The sequence below is a fragment of the Megascapheus bottae genome, chromosome 4 (assembly GCF_031878675.1).
Source record: "Megascapheus bottae isolate mThoBot1 chromosome 4, mThoBot2.hap1, whole genome shotgun sequence".
Classification (NCBI taxonomy): Eukaryota; Metazoa; Chordata; class Mammalia; order Rodentia; family Geomyidae; genus Megascapheus; species Megascapheus bottae.
In genome coordinates this window covers 16,792,257-16,815,446 of record NC_143512.1, presented here as the reverse complement: position 1 = coordinate 16,815,446, position 23,190 = coordinate 16,792,257, and the positions used below count along the sequence as shown (strand labels likewise).

Below are 23,190 nucleotides of genomic sequence, written 5' to 3'. Positions count from 1 at the left end.
ATGAGGCATGGGTGGGGAGGAGTTTTATCTGGGGAATTCAAAAAACGTAAATAACACAGTCTCCTGAGAGTGACAGATAAATAGTTATAAGTACAGGGAAGAGAAGGAGGAAAACTGCTCAATACCATGTGTCTTTGGCATGCTACTTTACTCTGATGAATAATGAGGTATGGAGTTAGTCTAGACATATTACATGTAAACTCATACAGATAAGTTAAACACACCATTTGACTCTAGACATCTGTCATTTAGTAGTAAACAGAGAAACTTTTGTGATCGAAGTCTAACACAAGGAAAAATATTGGCTAGGAAGAGAATAAACAGGGCAATTAGACACCTAAATTTGTATCTTATGTCAGTGGACAAGTTATTTTTGTCAATGTCCAAGCCTGAACCAATAAGAGTATTCTTAAAAACTAATGAAGCCAGGCACCAGCGGTTCACACCTGTAATCCTAGGTATTGAGGAGGCTGAGATCTGAGGATCACCAGTCCAGGCAGGAAAGTCCCTATGAGACTCTTATCTCCAATAAATTAGTATAAAAGCCAAACACAGGACTATGGCTCAACTGATACAGTACTATCCTTGAGCAAAAGATCAGGGACAGCATTTTGGCCCTGAGTTGAAGCCCAGGACCAACAAAAACAGCAGCAGCAACAACAAAACATAAATTGAATAACTGAAATTCAAAAGTGACAAAAATCACCAGCAGCAAGATATCACAATATACTTTGAAAGGATAGTCCTCATATATTAAGAAAAAATAATCCCACCCAGAAGCTAGAGATTTAAGAAGCTGAAGGGGAGAAAAATATTCAGATGGTAAGCCTGAAGAACGTTGATTATGTATGACAGCAATAATGGCAGAGATTCTAAAAACACATAATCAAAAATTGAAAATTATGATATATTAATAAAATGAAATGGAATGTGTCAAATTATTTCATATATCATTGATGAAACTCCCGAGTTTCATATTAATTGCAACAAGGCAGACAAATACTATACGATATATTAGTACACTTATATGAACAAAACATATCAGTCAGATGTCAGGAAATATTGTTAATTTTAGGGAGAAGAACACAGTGATTAGAATACATAAGGAAGAATCCTATGTGTTTAAAATATTCGGTGCTATATGTCTGCTTTTGATACCTCAGAGCTATAAACTTGTAATTTATTTCCTTTACATGTTTGTATCTTAATAAAATCAAGATTATATAAACTGGGCACTGTGGTTTCATGCCTGTAATTGTAAATCACAAGGCTGAGAATTGAGGATTAAATATTGAATCAAGCCTATGCAGACAAATCTGAAAGACTATAACCTCCAATTAATCATTAAAAGGACCAGTGGAGGCATGGCTCAAGTAGTAGAGGGGTAGTCGTAAAGGAGAACGAGACCCTGAATTCAAGCCCCAGTACCAATACACAATATAGCTGGGGAAAATGTAAGTCATAGGATAATGGAAAGCAAAACATGGGGAAGATACACAGTGCTATCTTATATTTCCAGAAATTAATAGAGTGCTACAAAACAGAAGGATATAAAAAGAAAAATTGAAGAAAAAAATAAAAGAACAAAATGTTTGGGTATATGAATAAACTGAAAAAATTCTGAAGGAACACAGGGGAAATAAGAAGTTACAACTAGAGTTACTGAGATCTCCTAACAATCAAGACGACAGTCAACTTAACAGAAAAGAAAGATCTTTGAATGTCCAGGCCACAAAAGTGGAAGTGCAAATAGTGAAAAAGGTGAAATGACAATCATATTTTTATTGATGAGAAAATGCAAATTAACCAGAGTTATCTCAGAACCCCAATGAGACTGGCCGTGCAGCAATCTTTGAAAATATAAAATCTATACCAGGTAGGCTCTGTGCTGCCCAGACTTTTGACTGACACGTTTTTGTTTTGTTTTGTTTTGTTTTGTTTTGTCGGTAGTGGGACTTGCACTCAGCCTGGGCACTGTCCCTGAGCTCTTCAGCTCAAGGTTACCCTCTAACCCTGGAGCCACAGTGCCACTTCCGGTTTTCTAGTGGTTAATTTGGAGATAAGAGTCTCATGGTCTATAGTGCCTGGGCTGGCTTTGAAACACGATCTTCATCTCAGCCCCCTGAGTAGCTAGGATTACAGGCATGAGCCACCGCCTGGCTTGACTAACAGATTTTTTTTTGGATTTTTTATTGCAATTAATAGAAGGGTTAATTATATTTGCCAGATAAAAGGTGCATTACTTCACAAACATTGCTATCCTTTCTCATGTTTTTGTCCCCATTTCCCTCCCCCCACCCCTTCCTTCATCGTGTTTTTCCCCCTTCCCTATCTTATTTCAAATAAACAAATAAACATATATACAATATACCAGATAACAAGGTAAGATACTGTAGCTTTGGGTCTGGCTTACTTCACTTAATATGATTTTTTCTAAGTCTTCACATTTCCTTACAAATGGGGGGATGTGGGCTGGGAATTTGGCCTAGTGGTTAAAGTGCTTGCCTAGCATGCTTGAAGACCCGGGTTGGATTCCTTGGTACCACATACATAGAAAAAAAAGCCGGAAGTGGTGCTGAATCTCAAGTGGTAGAGCTCTAGCCTTGAGAAAGTCCAAGGACGGTGCTTAGGCCCTGAGCTCAAGCCCAGGACTGGCAAAAAAAAAAAAATGGGGGGATGTCGTTTTTCTGGTGGCAGCATATAATTCCATTATGTATAAATACCACATCTTGTTGATCCAATCTTCAACTGAGGAGTATCTGGGTTGGTTCCATATTTACATACTAACAGTTTATACTTTGGGTTTTCTTATGTTCTCGTAACTGATTATAATACCAACATGAACCACCTATTTTTTTATTTTGTGCTGTTTTTGTCATCTCATTTGAAAAGTTTTAAACATGACAGAATACCAACTGTCTGGTAGCAATATAAATGAAGAGTGTAAACAAAGAACCAAATGAATAATATAAAATCAGAAGCACATATGGGTTGAGTGGTGTATTAATAAAGGCTAGTGATACTTTTACTCTACTTTGAAACACCAGTGTTCACATTTTTCTTTCTTATAGATTTTATTCAAACAACTCAAGATGTCAGAATAAAGAAAAATATCCACTGTGAAGAATTATCATCTATGGTTTGAATTTAAGCAATACTATTGTCTTCTAGCAGAATGAATTTAGCCAAAGTAAATACTACTGCCATAGTTAGGTAGTACTTACTAGCTAAGTTACTTCATTTTGATATTCACAAGAGCCAAGCGATAGAAACAATCCAGATGCCCTACTGAAGATGAATGGATACAAAATATGTGGTATATATATATATATACAATGGAATTCTACATAGCCAACAGACAAGATAAAATAATGGCATTCGCAGAGAAGTGGATGAATCTAGAGCAAACCATGTTGAATGAGACAAGTCAAGATCAAAGGAACAAAAGGCACATGGTATCCTTAATATGTGGCTATTAGATCCAAACAAACAATATTTGTGTACCCAGTGCTATGGGCATGGTATTGGAAATATAAACACAACTACATAGACACGAAAGATTATGACTCTATAGACATAATGTTTTATTACATAGATTAATATGTATCTATGACATACAAACCCTCAGTCTAATTTTAATTATGTTCTAAAATCTAAGTGCCAGTGATTGCATATAGAGATTCCCTCCTTGAATGCTTGTTTGTTAAACACGTCATTTGAGATATGATGTAAAAATCAATGTTAATAAATTCTTTAATAAAAAAAGAAAAAAAACAATTTTCACTTAAATTTTTAGTTTCCAAATCTTCAAAGTCAATATCATAATCTTTTACAATATACTTCTATGAGAATAAAAAATTCTCATAAAGTGCTTAACAGGAGCCCGGGAGCATGGCCTAGTGATGGAGTGCTTGCCTAGCATGCACAAAGCCCTGGGTTCCATTCCTTGGTAACACCTACTCTGAAAAAAAGGTGGAAGTGATGCAGTGGCTCAAGTGATAGAGCTCTAACCTTGAGAAAGCCCAAGGAAAATGCTCAGGCCCCGAGTTCAAGCCCCAAGAATGGGCAAAAGAAAAAGAGCTTAACATATGATACATAATAAGAGAGATTTTAAAAGTTAGGCTTTAAAGAAACTTTCAACATAAACTAAATTCCATATGTACAGCTCAAAAACATAGAATTCTCACTGTATACAAGTATTACCTTGGAACTGAATAGCTTAACACAAGCTTTGACTAACTCATAGTTACATAGGACGACAATTTGGGCCAGGCATAGCAATGATTCATCTGGGATTTTCATATTACAAAGAATGAAGCAAAGTTGAATGAACCTACTATAGTTTTCAATAAACACTGGGGAATCAAACCCAGGTCTTCACGCATGATATGCAAGCACTCTACCACTAGGCCAAACTCCTGGCCCCCGGTTTTATATTGCTATGGTTTTTATATTACTATTTTTGTGAAAATTTATATATAATTGCTTTGTATACTGATAATACCTTAATATTTGGTAATAAAATACAGGTAAACTACATAGCACTTCAAAGTCATATTTTTTATCATTCATGTCTAAATCACATTCTATTATTTGGTAATCCGAATGATTCTAACTAGCTCATTTTGACAGTTAAGGGTTGTCTTTTAGTCTATCTAATGTAAGTTTATTTCTTCTATCACATACTATACCTAAATTAATACAGATGTTTTTACAAATGTCAAATTTAGATTTTTTTCACTGTGGAATACTTGCCTTCCCCATCTATATACTATTAAAAATGAAGGAAAACACTAGTGAGAAAGCATTGAAAGCTAGTAAGCACATAAAGTAGATCTTTTGTTTATTCCTTTATTTTCAAGGATAACTGCTTAAGTAATGAGGTATTTGCATCTAATATCTAAAATGTACTACTACATCTGATTGACTTATGAAATTCAAATGCAATTATCTATAGATATTTACTAAAAACTCAAAAAAAGAAGATCTTATACCTAATGATTGATTCTGGAATTAGGCATATAAATAGAATTCTAATTATGGAAAAAACAAATTTGAGTTGGCTTATTTAGTAACAGTATCATCCATTTGAGATTTGAAACGACATGTAAAAATAGATAGATTTAAGGTCAGTGAATAATATACTGAAAAAAAATCACAAAGCCAAGTGAAAAGACTAAACCTCCATGAGATAAATTCATCTTATTCATCTTATCATTGTATATCTGTTAACTCTTGTCCAGAAATTTGAGTCTCATATTTTTAATTTCAGCAACTAGTTTATTCATGAGTGAATAATGGAATAAAACAAATGCTACTACAAATGTTAGATCCAGTACAATGGATCTAATAATTTTCTTTGTTTTCCTCCTTTTGAGTTCTCTATTCAAAACTAAAGATGAAACTTAAGCAGGCTCACATAAAAGCAAGTTAATAAAATTCAAAACACTTTAGCTCAAGTGGGCAGCTCTTTGATTGTCTGTTTTCTTCCAAAGGAAAAAATTAGAATTGAGAAAATGATGGACTGCTTGATTTTCAAAAGCTCTTTTGTAAGACTTCTCCAAATCATACCAAGATTAAAATGGAAAAAGCTTAGTTTCATTTCCTGAAAGACTCTGGAATATAGACAAAGCATGTCAATAATTTCCCATTTACTTGCTTTAGTAGGGCATTGGGTAGAGTAGAGCCATTTATTGCCTTCCTACATACTAGGAACTAGTCACTAAGAATACTTAGATAATTAAATTGTGGCTACTAAGAACAGCTAGAAATTTCAGTTGCAAAAGTATATCTTAGAATGACAACAAATCAACTTCCTTCAAAATAAGATATAAAGAAAAAGAGAGGGCTGGGAGCATGGCCCCGTGGTAGAGTGGCTGCCAAGAATGCACAAAGCACTGGATTCGATTTCTCAGTACCACATACACAGAAAAAGCTGGAACTGATGCTGTGGCTCAAGTGGTAAAGCACTAGCCTTGAGAAAGCCCAAGGACAGTGCTTAGGCCCTTAGTTCAAGCCCCAGGACTGACGAAAATAATTTAAAGAAAAAAAGGATGAAATATGGAACCTTCATAGGCTACCCTATAGATATGTATGTGTCAATGACATTAAATGAGTATATACATACAGCCATTTAGTATGCTAGTCCAATATTACAATCGCAGTATGTTTGTATTTTCTCAATAACTAAATAATGTTCTATATGTCTTCAACTTGCAATCTAGAAGTGGCATGTTTTATAAATGCAATTGTCAAACAGGCTAAGAGGAAAAATCCTGGGACTGAAAGGAAGTAACTTTTCCTTTACCTGTTTAACCCATTTATTTTCTATATTTATTGAGATCATTGAGGTTTGTGCCAACTTTATCCTCTCTCTAGTATAGTATCATGATATGGTGATGTTCAGCCTTCTTTCTTGTATTTTTATCCACTCAACTAGAGAATGATGAAAAACTCAATGACCTAGATTCCTCAAACTCATAAAGGGCCAACCACAGAAAAGCTCTTATCTCTCCTGTCCTCCAAATCTTAAAACCACAGCCAGCTTCTTTTGACAGCTGTTAGCAGGAAAGAGTTAAAGCTCTTCCATGCATTTTAGCCACTGTCCCTCCTAGAAACAGCCCTCAAGTAGAAGGCATCTATTATTCACCAATCTTCCTCACAAAAATTTCTGAAAGGGGAAAAAGAACCCAGGGCCCAATATCATATATCAGGCTAGTTAGTATACCTAGCCATTTCAGTCACCATTTTCCACTATATTTAAATTTTGTAAGTAAGTCATTCCATGCTGAAAAATATTTTCCCTCAGGTTTATTGCATTTATTTAGTACTATTTCTCATGTGAGTTTAGGAGGTCAACTGTAATGTTATCATCTTGAGCTCAGTCCTCTTTATATTTCAACAAAAATAGGACAGTTGGTCTGGGATGTGGCTAAGTGGCAAAGCACTTGTTTAGTAAGTACAACATCCTGGGGTCTTGATCCCAAGTACCAAAAACAGAGAAGATAAAAAAAATACATATACATTAGAAAGAAATACCAAAAAAGGCAATATTCACTGAATATTTGCTTTTTATAGGGAATTGACAAACATGATTCCTAATGATAACTGTGACAATTTCTTGAGTCTCAACTTACCTGGGCAATGTTTATTGCACTTTGGATTCGTGTGTCTTTTTCATTTTCCTTTGTTTTTTGTAGTATTTTCCATATCATATTTCTAAATCCCTCCTGTTCCTCGTCACCCTGAAGTTCCCAGGTCATTTTCACCAGATTATACACTAAGCCATAGTATCCAATCCAAACTACTTCATCACCTATGTAAAAAAGAACAGTCATCATCTTATTACCAAAATCTATAATTATATTTAAAATATTAAATTCTAGCATGTGAACTATGTGCCCCTTTAATTCCATTAATTTGAAAAGATTATCTTAACATTGCCTACCACATGAATATACAACCTGCTTCTAATAAAATTCTTAAGCTTACATGAATGGTTAAACCATAAAGCACACTCTAAGTGCAAATGATAATTTATATGAAGGGATTTTGTTTGAATCAACCTCAACATTTAGATTACAAGGAAAAAATTTTTTCATAAGAAGTCAGAGATACAAGAGAAAAATCACTAGCTACTAATATTTAAAACATGGCCCATCATTCTAAAGGAAAACTCCTAAACAATATAAAAGGCAGACAATTTTTTACATAATTATGAGCTACAAATTTTAATTTAATAGTAAGGACATAAACAAATTATAATAGAAAAATAGTAATGAAAAGGCGATTGAAACTTGATACATTTTTTTCTAAAAGTAATACAAAAATTGGCATTTTAAATATATATGATCAAGTTTTACTCCTAAATATCTATTTCCCTTACAAAAAAAGTGGAAGCAACTTCTATTTTGTGTTTACCTAAGTATGACATCTTTGTATGCATTAATATTCAGGAAAGTATAATTCTGATAACTAAATTTAGGAGATGAAATAAGATAATCCTCATAGAAAAGATAATCGAGGTCAATATGAAAACACTGCTCTATATGAAGCTACTAAGAAAAATAGAAGGAAAGGAAGTTCAGAAAGTAATATAGAAGCTCATCAAATACATAAAGCTCATCAAATATATAAAGCTCATCAAATTCTTTTTTTTATATTTTTATTGTAATTAATAAAAGGGTTACATGATATTTGCCAGATAGAAGGTGCTCACCAAATTCTATACTTTACTTTTTTCACAACCCTAGTGACTCAACATATTAGTACCATAAAGCCGTGATTGCATGCTCACATAACAGTAGAAATCATCAATGCTTTTCTGGAATAAATATGCAATCATGGCTTTACATTATTATCATACATATATACTGAATGCTGATGGAGCCCATCTTATGAAACAATCATTGTAGGAAATAAAGGCACAGATAGACTCAAACACAATACTACCGACTTTAGTACCCCACTCTCACCATTGACTAGACCATCTAGACAAAACATTAAAAAACGTCAAGAAGGAAACTTCAGAATTCAAAAAAGGAGTACTGGCGTTGTAATTTACTAAGACAGGATCACACAGGAGAGTACATGGGACCCTGAGAAGGACTGCTGTACTCATTAAAAGGGAAATGTGGACATGTACATGGGAGACTACCATGTGAAGATTAAGGCAGAGTTCACAAGCCAGGGAATGATGAAGGACAAAAACTACCAAAGGCTAAGAGAAGGCATAGAACAGGTTTTACAGCAAATCTCAGGAGTAACCTACTCTTCCAACAACTTGATTTGGGACTTCTAACCCACAGGACTGTGAGATAATAAATGTATCTCTTTAACAGCAACAATAGAAAAACATTGTCAGAAAGGATTATATTGAATTCAATGAAGAAAAACTACAAAACTATAGGGTGGAAAAATAATTTTTCGTAGGCACTCATCAGACAAAGGATTTTTACCCAGAATATATAAGAAGCACAAAATTTAATTACAAAAAGAATAAATAATAAATGTAGAAAACACACTGAAGAGGCAGCTTTCAAAATAAGTGCAAATTGCTATTAAATACATGAGGAAATGCTAAACACCCTTATGCCGAAAGGAAATACAAATTCAAGACTCAATCTTGATGTCATTTTAGAAAATCCATAGGTAATAAATATGATCAATGTGCATTGTATGAATGTATAGGCACATCACAATGAAAAGATTTTGTTTAGCTAATATATGCTAATAAACAGGAAAATATGAAAAGTTAGTTTGTCCAACTTTCCATAATTTGATCTTCTTATAATGCAAGTCAACAATTACAGTACATTAGCAGCTTCTTCTATGTCCCCTAAATCTAGACCTCACAACAGTCCTTCCATATGAAGATGAAGGCAAAGTTTGCATGTCAAGGAATGAAAAAGACCAGAGAACCTCCAGAAGCTAAAAAAAGTAAGGAATAGGCTTTCTCCAACACATTTCAGAAGGAACTTACCTTTTCTTTTTTTTCTTTCATTTTTTTTGTCAGTCAGGGGCTTTCTCAAAGGTAGTGCTCTACCACTTGAGCCACAGCATGACTTCAGTTTTTTCTGTGTATGTAGTACCAAGGAATCAAACCCAGAGCTTTGTGCATGTTAGGCAAACATACTTCCATTAGGCCACACTTCTGGCCCTGGAACTTACCTTTTCCACTACTTAATTTTGTGAAGCCTCTAGGGCTGTACAGTGTATCTCCTAAATGCAAAATGGTATAAAGAGATGCAAAATACCTAAAACATACATGATTTTTATATATGTGTGTATATAATATATATTTAATATATTAAATAAGAGAAAAAGGTAATGTGAGCAACTATCTCAAGAGTCTTAAATCATAAAAGTCTCAAGGGGGAAAAAAGCAGAATAGTACTTAGCAAATCAGGCTAACTGGAAGAGTAATAAGACTCTTAGCAGAGAGATAATTAGAAGGAGAGAAAGAGGAGAGAGGGTAACAACGATCTCAACCTGAATGAGTTAGAGTTCAGGTTAAAATGAGTAAGGTTAATAAAGGAAATGAATAGGGTCAGACGAAATGGTAGATGTTTGAACAAATGCATCACATTATGTCTATTCAGTGTAATATTATGTCTATTCTGTAAATAAACAGGGAAGCCTAGATGGGATTTTATGAGGCAGTCTGCGTCTTTACCATGATTGGAGATTGGAGGGGAAAGGACAAACCTATGTTGCCATGAAGATCTAATAAGTCTTCTCAGCTCCACTGGAGGAGGAGGGAAGGGCTACAAAGGACATTTGAAGTACAACAGGCTGAAACAATAGTGAAACCACTGGCAAAAAAAAAAGAGATTATTTCAAGGAAGTTGTTTTGGAGAAAGTCAGCCAATATTAGTTGAAAATACGGCATGAGGAAGATGAAGCCTGATTTTTTAGTATCATGTAACGTTTTGTTTAAACAGGACTGAAATGAAAGTGAACACCAAAAGTAACGTTAGTATTTTGTGAATATTGAGCACAAAGATGTTGTTCGAATTTACTATGGATAAGGAGCATTTCTGACTTATTAATAGTTTCAAAAGTATCAAGATTCATAGGGATAAAGGCTTTGATAATACTATAAAATGTCTGTGAAATTTCACTTATTATTCATTTACAGGCTGCCAACTTTTGGGGTGCTGATGTTAAATATTAAACTTAAGGCTTTAATACATGATCAACAAGTACTTCCACCACTGAGAACACTTACTATTCCTTTTACAACTTCAGGACAAGCCTCACTAAGTCACAGAGACTGACCTTAAACTCTTGATCCTTTTTCCTAAGTCTTCTGAGTTGCTGGAGCTATCTGTGTGCACATGACACACAGATCCTAACTTCTTTACATTAACAAGAATAATTGATGAACGTACAGACAAACTACCTTCCTATGTATATTTCAAATTATACGTTGAACAATATTTTATGATTAATCTACAAAATTGATGGCAAATCTATAAAATATGTGCTAGTAAATGTGTTTTCCAATTCCCAAGTCCTTCTGAAATTTCTTTTAAGGTGATCTCTGTACCTGTTAATTTAAACTCCAGTAAAGTTTTGCTGGTGAATAATACTGGCAGGAGAATGTATTACATCTAAAGGATTGACAGTTAATGAAGAAAAAACTCCTCAGAAAAGACAGATGGTGTGTGTTGCAACTGTCATAAAAGTAGCCTGCATTCTCATCTGTGTATCCAGACATTTGCTGAGAAACATGCTGCTAGGGGAGCCTTCGTCCAGGGACCAAGCTGCAGCATAAGGCTGTCTTTCTGTTCCGTTTTCAGTGACCCTTTGGCAGTTATCAAATATGTCACTTTAAATACTCAGAGAGAAACAGTTTCTGTGTCTGTAGCTAAGCAGACAGCATCCCAAGACAGGTTGGGGGGGGGGGTGGAAGGATGAACCAAAACAATAAATTCTTTGAATTCATTAAGAAACCCTGACATTTCAAAAACAATATCATGATCCTTTCTTTGTAGCAATGCTTTATGGGTGTTTGGACTGCTTAGAACCCTTTAACTGCCACTGTGGATATATAGATTATTACACAATAATCTACTACTGCACAAGATCTAACTGAAAGGTAACTTGAATGAACAATGTGGTTTAAAACACTGTCTTCTGAAATGTCATGCAGAGGGAAAGAAACCAGATCAATGCAAAAGCTTACGGCTGGATAAGAACCAGCCAGTCAGTTGGGTATTTAACATTTTGAGTGAATGCTGGGTGCTAAACACTCTTCCCTATATCAATGGGAGAAAAGAGTATTTCTGCCTTAAAAGTACTTAATTCTCACAGCAAAAGATATAATAAGTAAATAAATAAAATGATGTCAGTTAAAATGGGTATATGAGAACTAAAGGTGGCAATATGCCCCAACAATGACCACAAAAAGAAAACTACCACAGACACAGTGAGAATAAGGTTTCCAGAAAGAAGTGATAGTCAAGCTAAGTTTTAATGGAAAAGGAAGAATTAGCAGTATAAGGAACTGGAGAAAAATACTTCCACCAGAGAGAGGGGAAAATGCAAAGGCTTTGTTCCAGGAATAGCTTGAAAGTCAAGAGAAAGAGCAGAAAAGTCAGGATGAATAGAGTATGACGTACCTGGGCATCCTCAGAAAAGATTATGTCCATTAATTATGCCTGAAAGATCACACTCAATTTCTAAGCTGGGAATAAGTTTAGATCTTATTCTTAATAAAAAATTACTTTACTAATTCAAAGCCCAGGATGTTTATTAAGTATTTGGTAATCTCTTATTTCTTCTTCATCATATTTCAGCAGGTATAGTCTTTATCCCATAAATTATACTGTTTTATTACTTATAATCTTCATGTTGCACATATCTCCACACATATTCATTCTTTATGTATGCTCCTGTGAAATAAGTATTTTAGGTACTTTTGAATGAGGAGGGAATCTGACCCACTTTATTTATCCTTCTGACTTTCAGTTGAAAATGTTTAGGTTATATAAGAATACATGAAGTAAGCCAGACTCAAAGATACTTAGGCTCAATGGTTTCCCTCATTTGTCATAATCAGTAGAAACCTTGGGCTCTCCTAGCAGAGATTTGCAATAGAGCAAAACCTTGATACAAAAGGCCATATAGTAGGACGCTAAATGAAAGGATCTCTAGGATATAGAAACATGAGCCATATAATGAATGATTGTTGTTCTTAAGGTACTATGTTATCTCTCATCTCTTTTGCTGTCCCTTGGTTATCTCTTATTGTTACAATATCTCACTTTGTTACCTGATATATTGGATGTATTTGTACTTGGTTATTTGAAATTGGATAGGGAAGGGGGGATAACAAGATGAGGGGTGGGGGTGTGGAGGAGAGAAATGGGGACCAAGACGTGTGAAAGGGTATCAAAGTATGGGAATTAGTGCACCATCTATCTGGCAAATATCATGTAACCCTTCTATTAATTACAATAAAAAATATATGAAAAAAGAAGAAAATAGGGATATTTATTCTTAATGTACTATGTTATCTCTCATCTTTTTGGCTGTCCCTTGGTTATCTCATACTATTACAGTATCTTACCTTGTTATCTGATACATTATATATATGTTTATTTGTTTATTTGAAATATGATAGGGAAGGGAGGAAAACAAAATGAGGGGAGGGGTGGAGGAAGGAAATGGGGACAAAAACACGAGAAGGGGTATCAATGTTTGTTAAGTAATGCACCTTCTATCTGGTGAATATAATGTAACCCTTCTATTAATTATAATAAAAATATATTAAATTAAAAAAGAAGAAAATAGGGATATGCTTAGTTCTTAGAAGCAAAATGAGTATGGCTAGGATTTAGGATATCTGACCTAAAGGATTAGCCATTAATGAATTAAGAATTCCTTAAGAATTTCTTAAGAAGATGTTTGGCCTCTGCTTTTGCTTACCTCTGAGAGATGACTTCATAGGATTTGGAATGTCTTTTCCAATACAAATACTTTTGTTACCTGGGATCTTCGAACCATGTTAGACAGCAATGAAACTGTGATTTTGCCACAGTGGCTTGGTCATATAGAATTACCTTAGCCTCTGCAAGGTCCAAATCTAGGGTCAGCCATGCAGCAAATAGTTAAAGAAATATGTAATTGAGTCTCAGATAAAATGATGGATTCCAGAGCTTTGGCAAGGTTCCATACTTGTCAATTCTCTACTCTCTCATCACACATAGTTACTAGAAACAATGCTCTTTCCATAACTCCACTAGCAGAGAACAATAGGAAGCCTTGTATTTGGTATGTTCTAACCTCTTTGACACTCATAACTCCTACTCAGGATGGGCTATGCCAATTTTGTGGGTACTTCTACTAAATTATCAAACAGGAGAGGTGTCTCTGGGATCCTCAGATTTGCAATGATAGAAAGGAAAATGGCTCTGAATACCATCAAATTGGTATAAAAAGACATGGTATACGAGATGCATAAGCTTCAGAGGATATAACGATAGAGAGAAGTACAGAAAAATGGAAACCTGAATCAAAACCAAGGTGGCATACATTTTATGCAACCACTCCACCATTCTAAACCTAGCCTTGTAAGTGTTAATACAAGTTATTTTACATATATAACCATACTTAATCTCTACATATTACATACATTTTCAACAGAATAACTCAGAGAATTATTAATTGCTCATATTTTTGCAGATATTATTGAAAATCAAAGACAGAAAGTCATCTGAGTATTTTATCAGAATGTGGTAGCTGATTGAAATTGGATGCCAAACAGGATGCCAAAATGTTCATGAATAATTAAAGATTGGGGAGAATTTGCCTTACTTAGATTTCATAATCTTTTGCAACAGTCAATTATGGAAATTTGTTAATTAAAAATAATTATTTTCTGAAATTATAGCAGAACCAAGAATGAAAGCAGCTCATTTTCTCTTTAGGACCAACTGTGTTTCTTATAAATAAGCTAAAGGAATACCAGACTTTTAATTCCTGAGTTTATTTTCAGTTTCTCTAAATTTATACCATGAAGAGATATGGATTATTTCAATGGCAATAAATAATTTCCACAGTTTATTTCTATTATGAGACAAAATGAAGGAGAAAAGAAGAGAATTTAGCAAGGATTATCTTGGGAAAAAAGAAAATAATAATTTTATATTTGTAAGTAGGCAATGTGCAAATAAAACAAACAAAAAAGGAAAAACCTCTTTGAAAACCCACCAACTTGAAGACACTGAGAGTCTTTCTAATAGAAAAGCTGCCTAAGTCATCCAGAACATGACAACTCAGCTGTGTCACTTTATGTTTTGTTTCTGGTATCCAAAATTTCTAACACTATGTCTAGTCCTGTGGACATTTCTTTGCCTATAATTGCCTCCCTTAGTACCAGGTTTTGCCTTGTATTCTTAATTAAATCATTCATCGATCATCCTGTTTATGACTTTTATTATTGCTCCCCAAAAGTAGCTACTTTGAGATACTTTTGAGAATGTGAAAGATTGCTGACATTGGCAGGATAGCCAGGAAAGAAAACACTGGACCCCCTCCCTCGCTCCATGGATACTCCAAAAAAAATTTTTGGGGGGAAGTCCTGGCTTGAACTCAGGACTGGAGCTCTATCTTGAGCTTTCTCAAGGCTAGCACTTTACCACTTGAGCCACAGCATCACTTCTGACTTTTTCTGTGTATGTGGTACCAAGGAATGGAACCCAGAGCTTCACGCATGCTAGTCAAGCACTAGGCCAAACTCCTCGCCCCAGATACTCCAAAATTTTTAAAGGAATAATCTCTATTAGGTGAAACACTGGCAATAGTTTTTTTAAAGGCATCTGGCACAGTGGCAAGTATGAGTCTAGCCACAACATGACTAGTAGAAAAGGGAAAAGAATCCTTGACTCATAATCCCTGCCCTTGGGCAAAAGGCCTCTTGGGAGAGAAGAATTTCCCAAAATACCATATTTATCTGATATCTACAGATTTTAATATATTGATTTTGTAGCCTGCTGCAAACACACATACCTTCTGATGGTATTCTTCAGAAACATTCCCTCTGCCAGTGTGCGTCAGAAATACCAGTGTAGCAGCTGTGTGTCTACCAAGGCACTCTGAGGCTCTTACAAATGGGGCAAACAGACAAAGCAAGTTGTCCTTTGGGGACACTAAATGGTCCATCCCACATGCCCTGCTGCACTGTTCTCTCTCTCAGACCTCTGCTCATATTTACACATAGCTGGTCTAGTCTTTCCAGAGGCTAGGCTGCTGCTCTTTCTTCACAATCTCTTCTGTCTTCCTTTGCAATTCCACACCACGTTAACCTATGTCATGGCCCAAACTATGGCTGCTCTCTTTCCCTATGGAGATGGGCAGTCTTAGGGGTTTAGAGATAAGAAAATGCTGGAGTTTCTACTCTCTTAAACTGAAATGTTTGATATATAAGAACCTTTCCTAAGATAGCTCCCCACCATAGCACCACAGAGCAAGCTAGGAAATGCAAGAGGGCCCCTTGCTGCCCAGATTACAGATTTCTCATATTAATCTGTAATTTTGCAGTGACAGACGTCAACAGAACTCATGGGGACTTCCGTTCTCCCTTGCACAAAGCCCTGCTGTGGGACATTTTCTACTTTCTGTGCCCTTCTGATGAGAGCCTAGTGTTAGGTAGGGTCCATTGTTTCTTTCTCAAATCTAAAGTTCAGTAATATCTGAACTTCATCAGATGTCCATCAACTGTTTACTGTTGCCCTCTGGTGTCTTTCTACAGCACCTACCTCTCCCTACAGCCATGCACCTAGGCTATGTTTCACACCTGTGGAGATGCCAAACAATGCAGTGTATCTGGCAATGTCTTTTTCTAAAATACTTTCCTTTTGTTTTTTTATCATTATTGTAAAGGTGAGGTATAGAGCAGTTACAGCTACATATATCAGGTAATGAGTATGTTTGTTTTGGAACAGTGTCACCTCTTCCTTTGTTTTCTTCCAGGTTTTTTTCCCAGCCCCCCCCCATAAGAAAAATGTAATGAGTACTAACTAAAGAATGAATGACTGATAGGAAATATGGAGGGATCATTACTACACTGTTGGTGGGAGTGCAAACTCGTTCAACCACTATGGAAAGCAGTATGGCAGTGACTCAAAGGCTAAACATAGAGCTCCCCTATGACCCAGCAATTCCACTACTTGGCATTTACCCAACCATCCAGAAATTAGGGCATACTAAATCCACTAGCACAACAATGTTCATTGCAGCATTAGTCACCATAGCAAAGATATGGAACCAACCTAGATGTCCCTCAGTTGATGAGTGGATCAACAAGATGTGGTATTTGTACACAATGGAATTCTATGCTGCTGTCAGAAAAAACGACATCGACCCATTTGTTAGGAAATGGAAAGACTTAGAAAAAACCAGTAAGCCAGACTCAAAGGAACTTAAGCTCAATGGTTTCCCTCATTTGTCATAATCAGTAGAAACCTTGGGCTCTCCTAGCAGAGATTTGCAATAGAGCAAAACCTTGATACAAAAGGCCATATAGTATGAGGCTAATTGAAAGGATCTCCAGGATATTGAAACAAAAGCCATATAATGAATGATTGTTGTCCTTAATGTACTATGCTATCTCTCATCTCTTTTGCTGTCCCTTGGTTATATCATATTGTTATAGTATCTCACTTTGTTATCTGATATATTGGATGTATTTGTATTTGGTTATTTGAAATTGGATAGGGAAGGGGGGAAAACCAAGATGGGGGGGTGGGAGGAAGAGTAATGGGGACCAAGACCTATGAAAGGGTATCAATGTATGTGAATTAATGCATCTTCTATCTGGCAAATATCATGTAACCCTTTTATTAATTACAATAAAAATATTATAAAAGAAAAGAAAAATGTAATGAGTACTAACTAAAGAATGAATGACTGATATGAAATATGGATAAAATATATAATATGAAATCATATATCTATATCTGTTAAATAATATTAAAATTTAATATTAATCACATAAAATATTGAAATAACTATTCAATAAAATCTTAAGAAATATCTTGACAAATAATGTGCACAGTAATAATATGTTAGACTATATTAATGATTTCTCTAACTTGGAACATATTATCAAATTATCCCTGATGGATAGCAGGGGTAATGTGGAAAGTAACACTAGAGTATTAATAATCATTTCTAGATCTGAATAATTGTGAGGAAAAAAATCATTCAGAAGCACACTGGAGGATTTTAATATAATTCTGGCTCATGTAAAATAGGAAGCTAAAAATACCAGGTGAATTATTTTTATAGATGTAGATACATCAACTTCTTAATTAATTTGGTTTTTTTTTTTGCCAGTCCTGGGCTTGAGCTCAGGACCTGAGCACTGTCCTTGGACTTTCTCATGGCTAGAGCTCTACCACTTGAGCCTCAGCACCACTTCTGGCTTTTTTTCTATGTATGTGGTACCAAGGAATCGAACCCAGGTCTTCATGCATGGTGGGCAAGCACTCAACCACTAGGCCAAACTCCCGGCCCACCTTAATTAATTTGGATAGGAAGTCTAAATACATCCTTTTTCTTTGGTAAGATGTATTATTACAAAATAGCATGTTAGAATGTACTTTTAAAATGTTCGGTTTATTTCTAGTTTCATAGGTACTTTTGCTATTTGTTCAGATATAGATGGATTTCAAATAATTGAATCAAATAGGATACTTTGTATTGTTTTTGCTTCACAAGTGTAAGGAATATTCTCATAACATTCTTGACTTTTATCTTGAGAAGTCAAAGTATATTGAAGTGGGAAAAGTGAAAGTATACTTTCACACACAGAAAATAGATTTGAAGTCCAGCATGTTATTTCAGCCTGTTCTTATAAAAGAAACAATAACATGCTAGGAAATAAATGTAACAAGGAAAGGAGGGGGTCTCTTTAGTTTTAATTTATACAGAGCTGAATTAAGTTTCATTCAAAGTACTGACAGGAAAACTTCTTGGAAAGAGTAACAATATTTTTGACCTTACAAAACTAATTACCTTAACACTCCCTTCTGATGAATAAAATTCACTGAATAAAATTATTCATCTAGGGAGACTGAAACTCACTGAATATCTAAAGAAAGGAATGTGGTAGATGTATCTACTTTCTTAAGGCTGATGTAATTTTGTTGCTGTACATCAAAGACTAACATCTTCATCACTGAGATCTGTTTTATCTTTGGAGGTTCATGAGACAAAACCTAAATCCACTGTCTCCATGTCTGAGTAATAACTTTCAAACACGATTACATAGCTACCCTAAAGCCATTATCTCCAATTTTGGACAGATGGGATCCAGTACAAAGACTACAATTTTCAGGCTGTTGCTCAGCTCAATGTGTATTGGTAGGTGTTCTTTTGTCCCCTTTTTTTCCTCCTTGTTTGGTCCTGACTTACTAAATAAATTTTGTTAAACTGCAGAATCATGTGGTAATACTCTATCCTGGTTATTTTGAACTTTATGATGCTCCTCAGGCAAATTTAGAGAAGAGATCTCACCTTTATAGTTAATAATATTCCTATTAACAGCCCTGCCTCCAGCAGATTTCACATTGATTGCTGATGCAGTGTTGACAGAGGAATTTTTAAAGTCAGGTTTGCTCAGTTTAATGTAGTCTTGAACCCCAATATACAGATCCTATTTAAGGTGTGGAAAATGGAAGATCAAGTAGATAGACATTTATCTAGCCATGGGGACTCATCTTCCTTTACCTCAAATTTCAAAGTCCCACCTGTTGTCACATTCTGAAACCATTACCCTCTGCCTTTTCCATAGCTCCTAGGGCTCTATTAAGCCCAAAGTTGTAATAAATGGACAAGAGCAAAAGATCCTACATTCTTTCCTCATTCAGTTCTTTTGGTGCTCTAAGATTCCCTGGCACATTCTGTGCCAGGCCTTTCTCAGCCCAATTTAACATAATATAAATAAGAAAGCAGAAAGCATTCTGTTGCAACCTTCAGACTTGACCAACTCAGCTCAAACTGTACTGTACAGATCTTGTCTTGGAGATGTTAAAAGTAACATAAATGCAAGTGTATACAAAAAACTCTGATATTTGCTGTTATTTGAGATGGTAAACTCCAAATGTGTAGACATTGTAATTATCCCAATCATTAGTACTATGCCTGTCAAATTTGGTAGGTAATAAAATCTATTTTCTACTTGTCAAAGGAAGTTATTATAATAGTTATTTGCATGCCACCAGCCTCATTTTCTAAATAAAATTTGCTTTTCCTCAGATCCTGGGAATAAATTCTCATGGGTAATAACAAATGACTCCCTTTTCACTAAACAATTACTTTCCTAGCCTTCCTTATAGACTGTGTAACCAATTCTTCTGGATTGCTGATGGGAAATCTTTTCTTGTATGCCACGTTGGTAAACTCCAGAAGAGTACCAGTACTATCACTTCTCTTTACCCTAACTTGCAGTGCTGGGTGAGTCTGTGAATTATGGAACAAAAAACCTTTCCAATAAGGTATAGAAGTAAAAATCCAGCAGAGAATTCAGAGCAAAAAATTATAAGGGCAGAGGATGTTGACAGATCCTTGAATGGCTAAACATCCTCTTAATTCCTCCTTAAGAAATGTAATAAAACTTTAGTTTGTATCCTGATTCGTGTGATATTTACTCCAGTCTAATGAAAATATTCAAAGGCTGAGAAAGGAATCATACAGAGACAAGTGCTAGATATTGGACTTTACAACATGTTAGTATCATATAATTAGATGGATAATTGACTATCAAATGAATCATAAAACCCTTACCCTTACATATTAATCAATAAAGCTTTCGATGAAGAGTAAAATGTATAAATGCTAGCTCTAAACACTATGATGGAAAAGATGCAAGAGATAAACAAAGGCTATACATAATAATTTATGTAGATTAGAGAAATCCTAGTGTTAGTAAGGACAATGCACAGTGTGGAGCGCAGATGTAGCATAGTGAATTTAAGCAATGAAGACAATACAAAGGATGGATTTTTAAATTTAGTAACTCTTTAGGAGGAATTCTTAAATTTAAGAATCTTGATCCACCTGAATAAAATGTCCTTCTAGGGCCGGGAGGTTGGCCTAGTGGTAGAGTGCTTGCCTAGCATGCACAAAGACCCGGGTTCGATTCCTCGGTACCACATACATTGAAAAAAGATGGAAGTGGTGCTGAGGCTCAAGTGGTAGAGCTCTAGCCTTGAGAAAGTCCAAGGACAGTGCTCAGGCCCTGAGCCCAAGCCCAGGACTGGCAAAAATAAATAAATAAATGTTCTTCTAGTGTGCGAGGACAACATGTAAAACTATTACCTATATATTTTTATTCTGCCACTTTTTAAGTTGATAGGCTATCTACTGAAATGCAACATTTTACTAGAGTCTAGGATTTTTCCCCTAAATTTATCTGCCTGATAATTTTCTGTAGAAAGCTTAATTTTACTTTATGGATAAAGCATATCACTGGAATCTCTTTACAAATATCATCTTGCTACATATTTTGTACTATGGGCTATGTTCAGAAATTTAGCCATGCTTATTTTTTTTACTTTTATTTGCTTACTAATTTTCAGTATTCACTAAAATGCAGATTTATTGTTTGCTTATAATATACTTGATCATTTTAATGAAATATAGCTGTAGAGAGAATTTTCATCGTTTCCTACTGAATTCAATATATAGTATATTATCTTAACTATGAAGAATATTTACAGAAATTATGACATCAATAATAGTTATAGTTTTTTTCTCTCAAAGAATGACAGAAAGAGAAATGAATTATAAGCCCACAAAACATCAGAGAAAAAATCAGTAGGCCCACAAGTACATCCAAAAGGAAGCAGGACAACTGAATGAAATATTTGGATTCATACTTTATATATATATATATATATTCTTCAATTTAAGAATACAAATGTGTTTTCCAAAAGTCATAGACTAGAACAAGATATATCTGATAAGCTTCCAAAAATAAGTCATTAAGTATTCCTAATTGAGCACCTTAAAAATAACACAACTGATCATAAAGCAAGGGAAAGATGAAAACTGCAGAACAAAATTAACATTTTTATAGCTGTTTTTCCAAGATCTCATAACACAAAGTAAAATTTCATTAACTATTTTGCAAACTAGTTTTTAATTTCTAGTAACTGCATCTAGTAAACAAAGACAAATTTATTGCATCATATGTTAATATAAATATATATAGTTTCTTAATACTAGTTATATATTCATAAAACCATGATATTTATTATATTCATTGAAAATTTTGTCATAGAGATGGATAACACTATGCTTGTAATGTAGAAGCTCCATATGTACCCTAAATTATTTCCATATAAATTGAATAGCTTATTAATAATATACTTTACATTGAATATGTGTTTAAAGATATACAACTTGGTGCTCTCTCCATAATTTTTTCTTTCTTTAACTTTGATATCAGAATCTCAATCTTGTTTAAGTTCTAGATGTGTATAAATTTCACTATAGCTCTGGAGATAAATCTTGAATTGTCAACCAAACATAACTATTCTATTCCTATTGTCCTACAATTATAGACAATTAAATGAGAGGGATATAGAAATTCTGGAGTTGAAAAGCAAGATCTGATCCAAAAGTTCATGGACAGAATGAAAACCCAAAAACTACATGTTCCCTTAAATAAGCACAAAAGAAGTATTTGACAAGATTCAATAGTTCATGATAAAAACACTCATAATCTAGTCATGGAAGAGAATCCTTTAAGATCCATAAAAGCTGTCTATGAAAAACTCATAAGTAACTCTACTTACTGGTAAACAACTGAAAGCTTTTCACTAAGGATGATTACAGTCACCATCTCTTTTCAACACTATATAAAGGACTCAATAAAGACAATTATCAAAGAAATAAAGGACACTCAGATTGGAAAATAAGAAGTACAACTCTCTGCTTAATGATCTTGAATACAGAAAATCCTAATGAATCCATAAAAATCTTTTGAAATCTAAGAAGTCAATTCAGCCAGGCTATCAAATGCTAGATGGAAATACAAAGCACCCAGTCAGCACACAGCATCATGATCTACCACACTGTCCTCATCTGTTGCTAACATGCACTTGGATTTTTACAGGAGTTATATATTTCCCATGTGTAAGAAACACAATCTTATTGCTAGATATTTTTCTGAATAATCTTCAGCAAGGTAAGAGGTATGTCAAAGATTTAAAGTATAATTAAAAGTTTCCGGTTTTCCAAGATTCCCGTTCACTTTCATTTATCCCTCTCTCTCTGTGTCAATGTTTTTTCTAAGTTAAAATTAATAAAAATGAAGTGTGAAGTTATTTTTATGAATGTGACATGCATTTGTTTCACTACTTTCATTGGAGAACCAGTTAAGTAAAAACTCTAATATAAATGACAGGAAGAATTATCATATTTACTCTTCCCATTCAGAGGCAAACTGAATGAAAAGGGAATTGGGTACCACTCATGTCTTTATATCACTTTATAAAAGTGGCATGAATTGTTGTAAATTCAGATAGATACCAACATCATAAATTTAAGAAATTAATTATATTAGACATATATGTACCACATATGTACTCATGTACTACAAAAATTATCACCAGGAAATTTTACAAAGTACAAAGATGTGAGATGATGGCAGGGTGAAGATTAGTAAAGGGAACC

General features: G+C 34.6%; 1 protein-coding gene across 1 annotated transcript in view; it reads right to left on the bottom strand.

The window, feature by feature from the left end:
• Positions 1 to 23,190, bottom strand: part of Tmem232 (transmembrane protein 232) — a gene marked incomplete at its 5' end in the record, with an annotated part of 194,411 nt that overhangs the window by 111,041 nt on the left and 60,180 nt on the right. Inside the window, one exon of the mRNA XM_090332206.1 lies at positions 7,137 to 7,315. Coding sequence (XP_090188332.1) covers positions 7,137 to 7,315 — 179 coding nt within the window. The remainder of the gene's footprint in view (positions 1 to 7,136; positions 7,316 to 23,190) is intronic.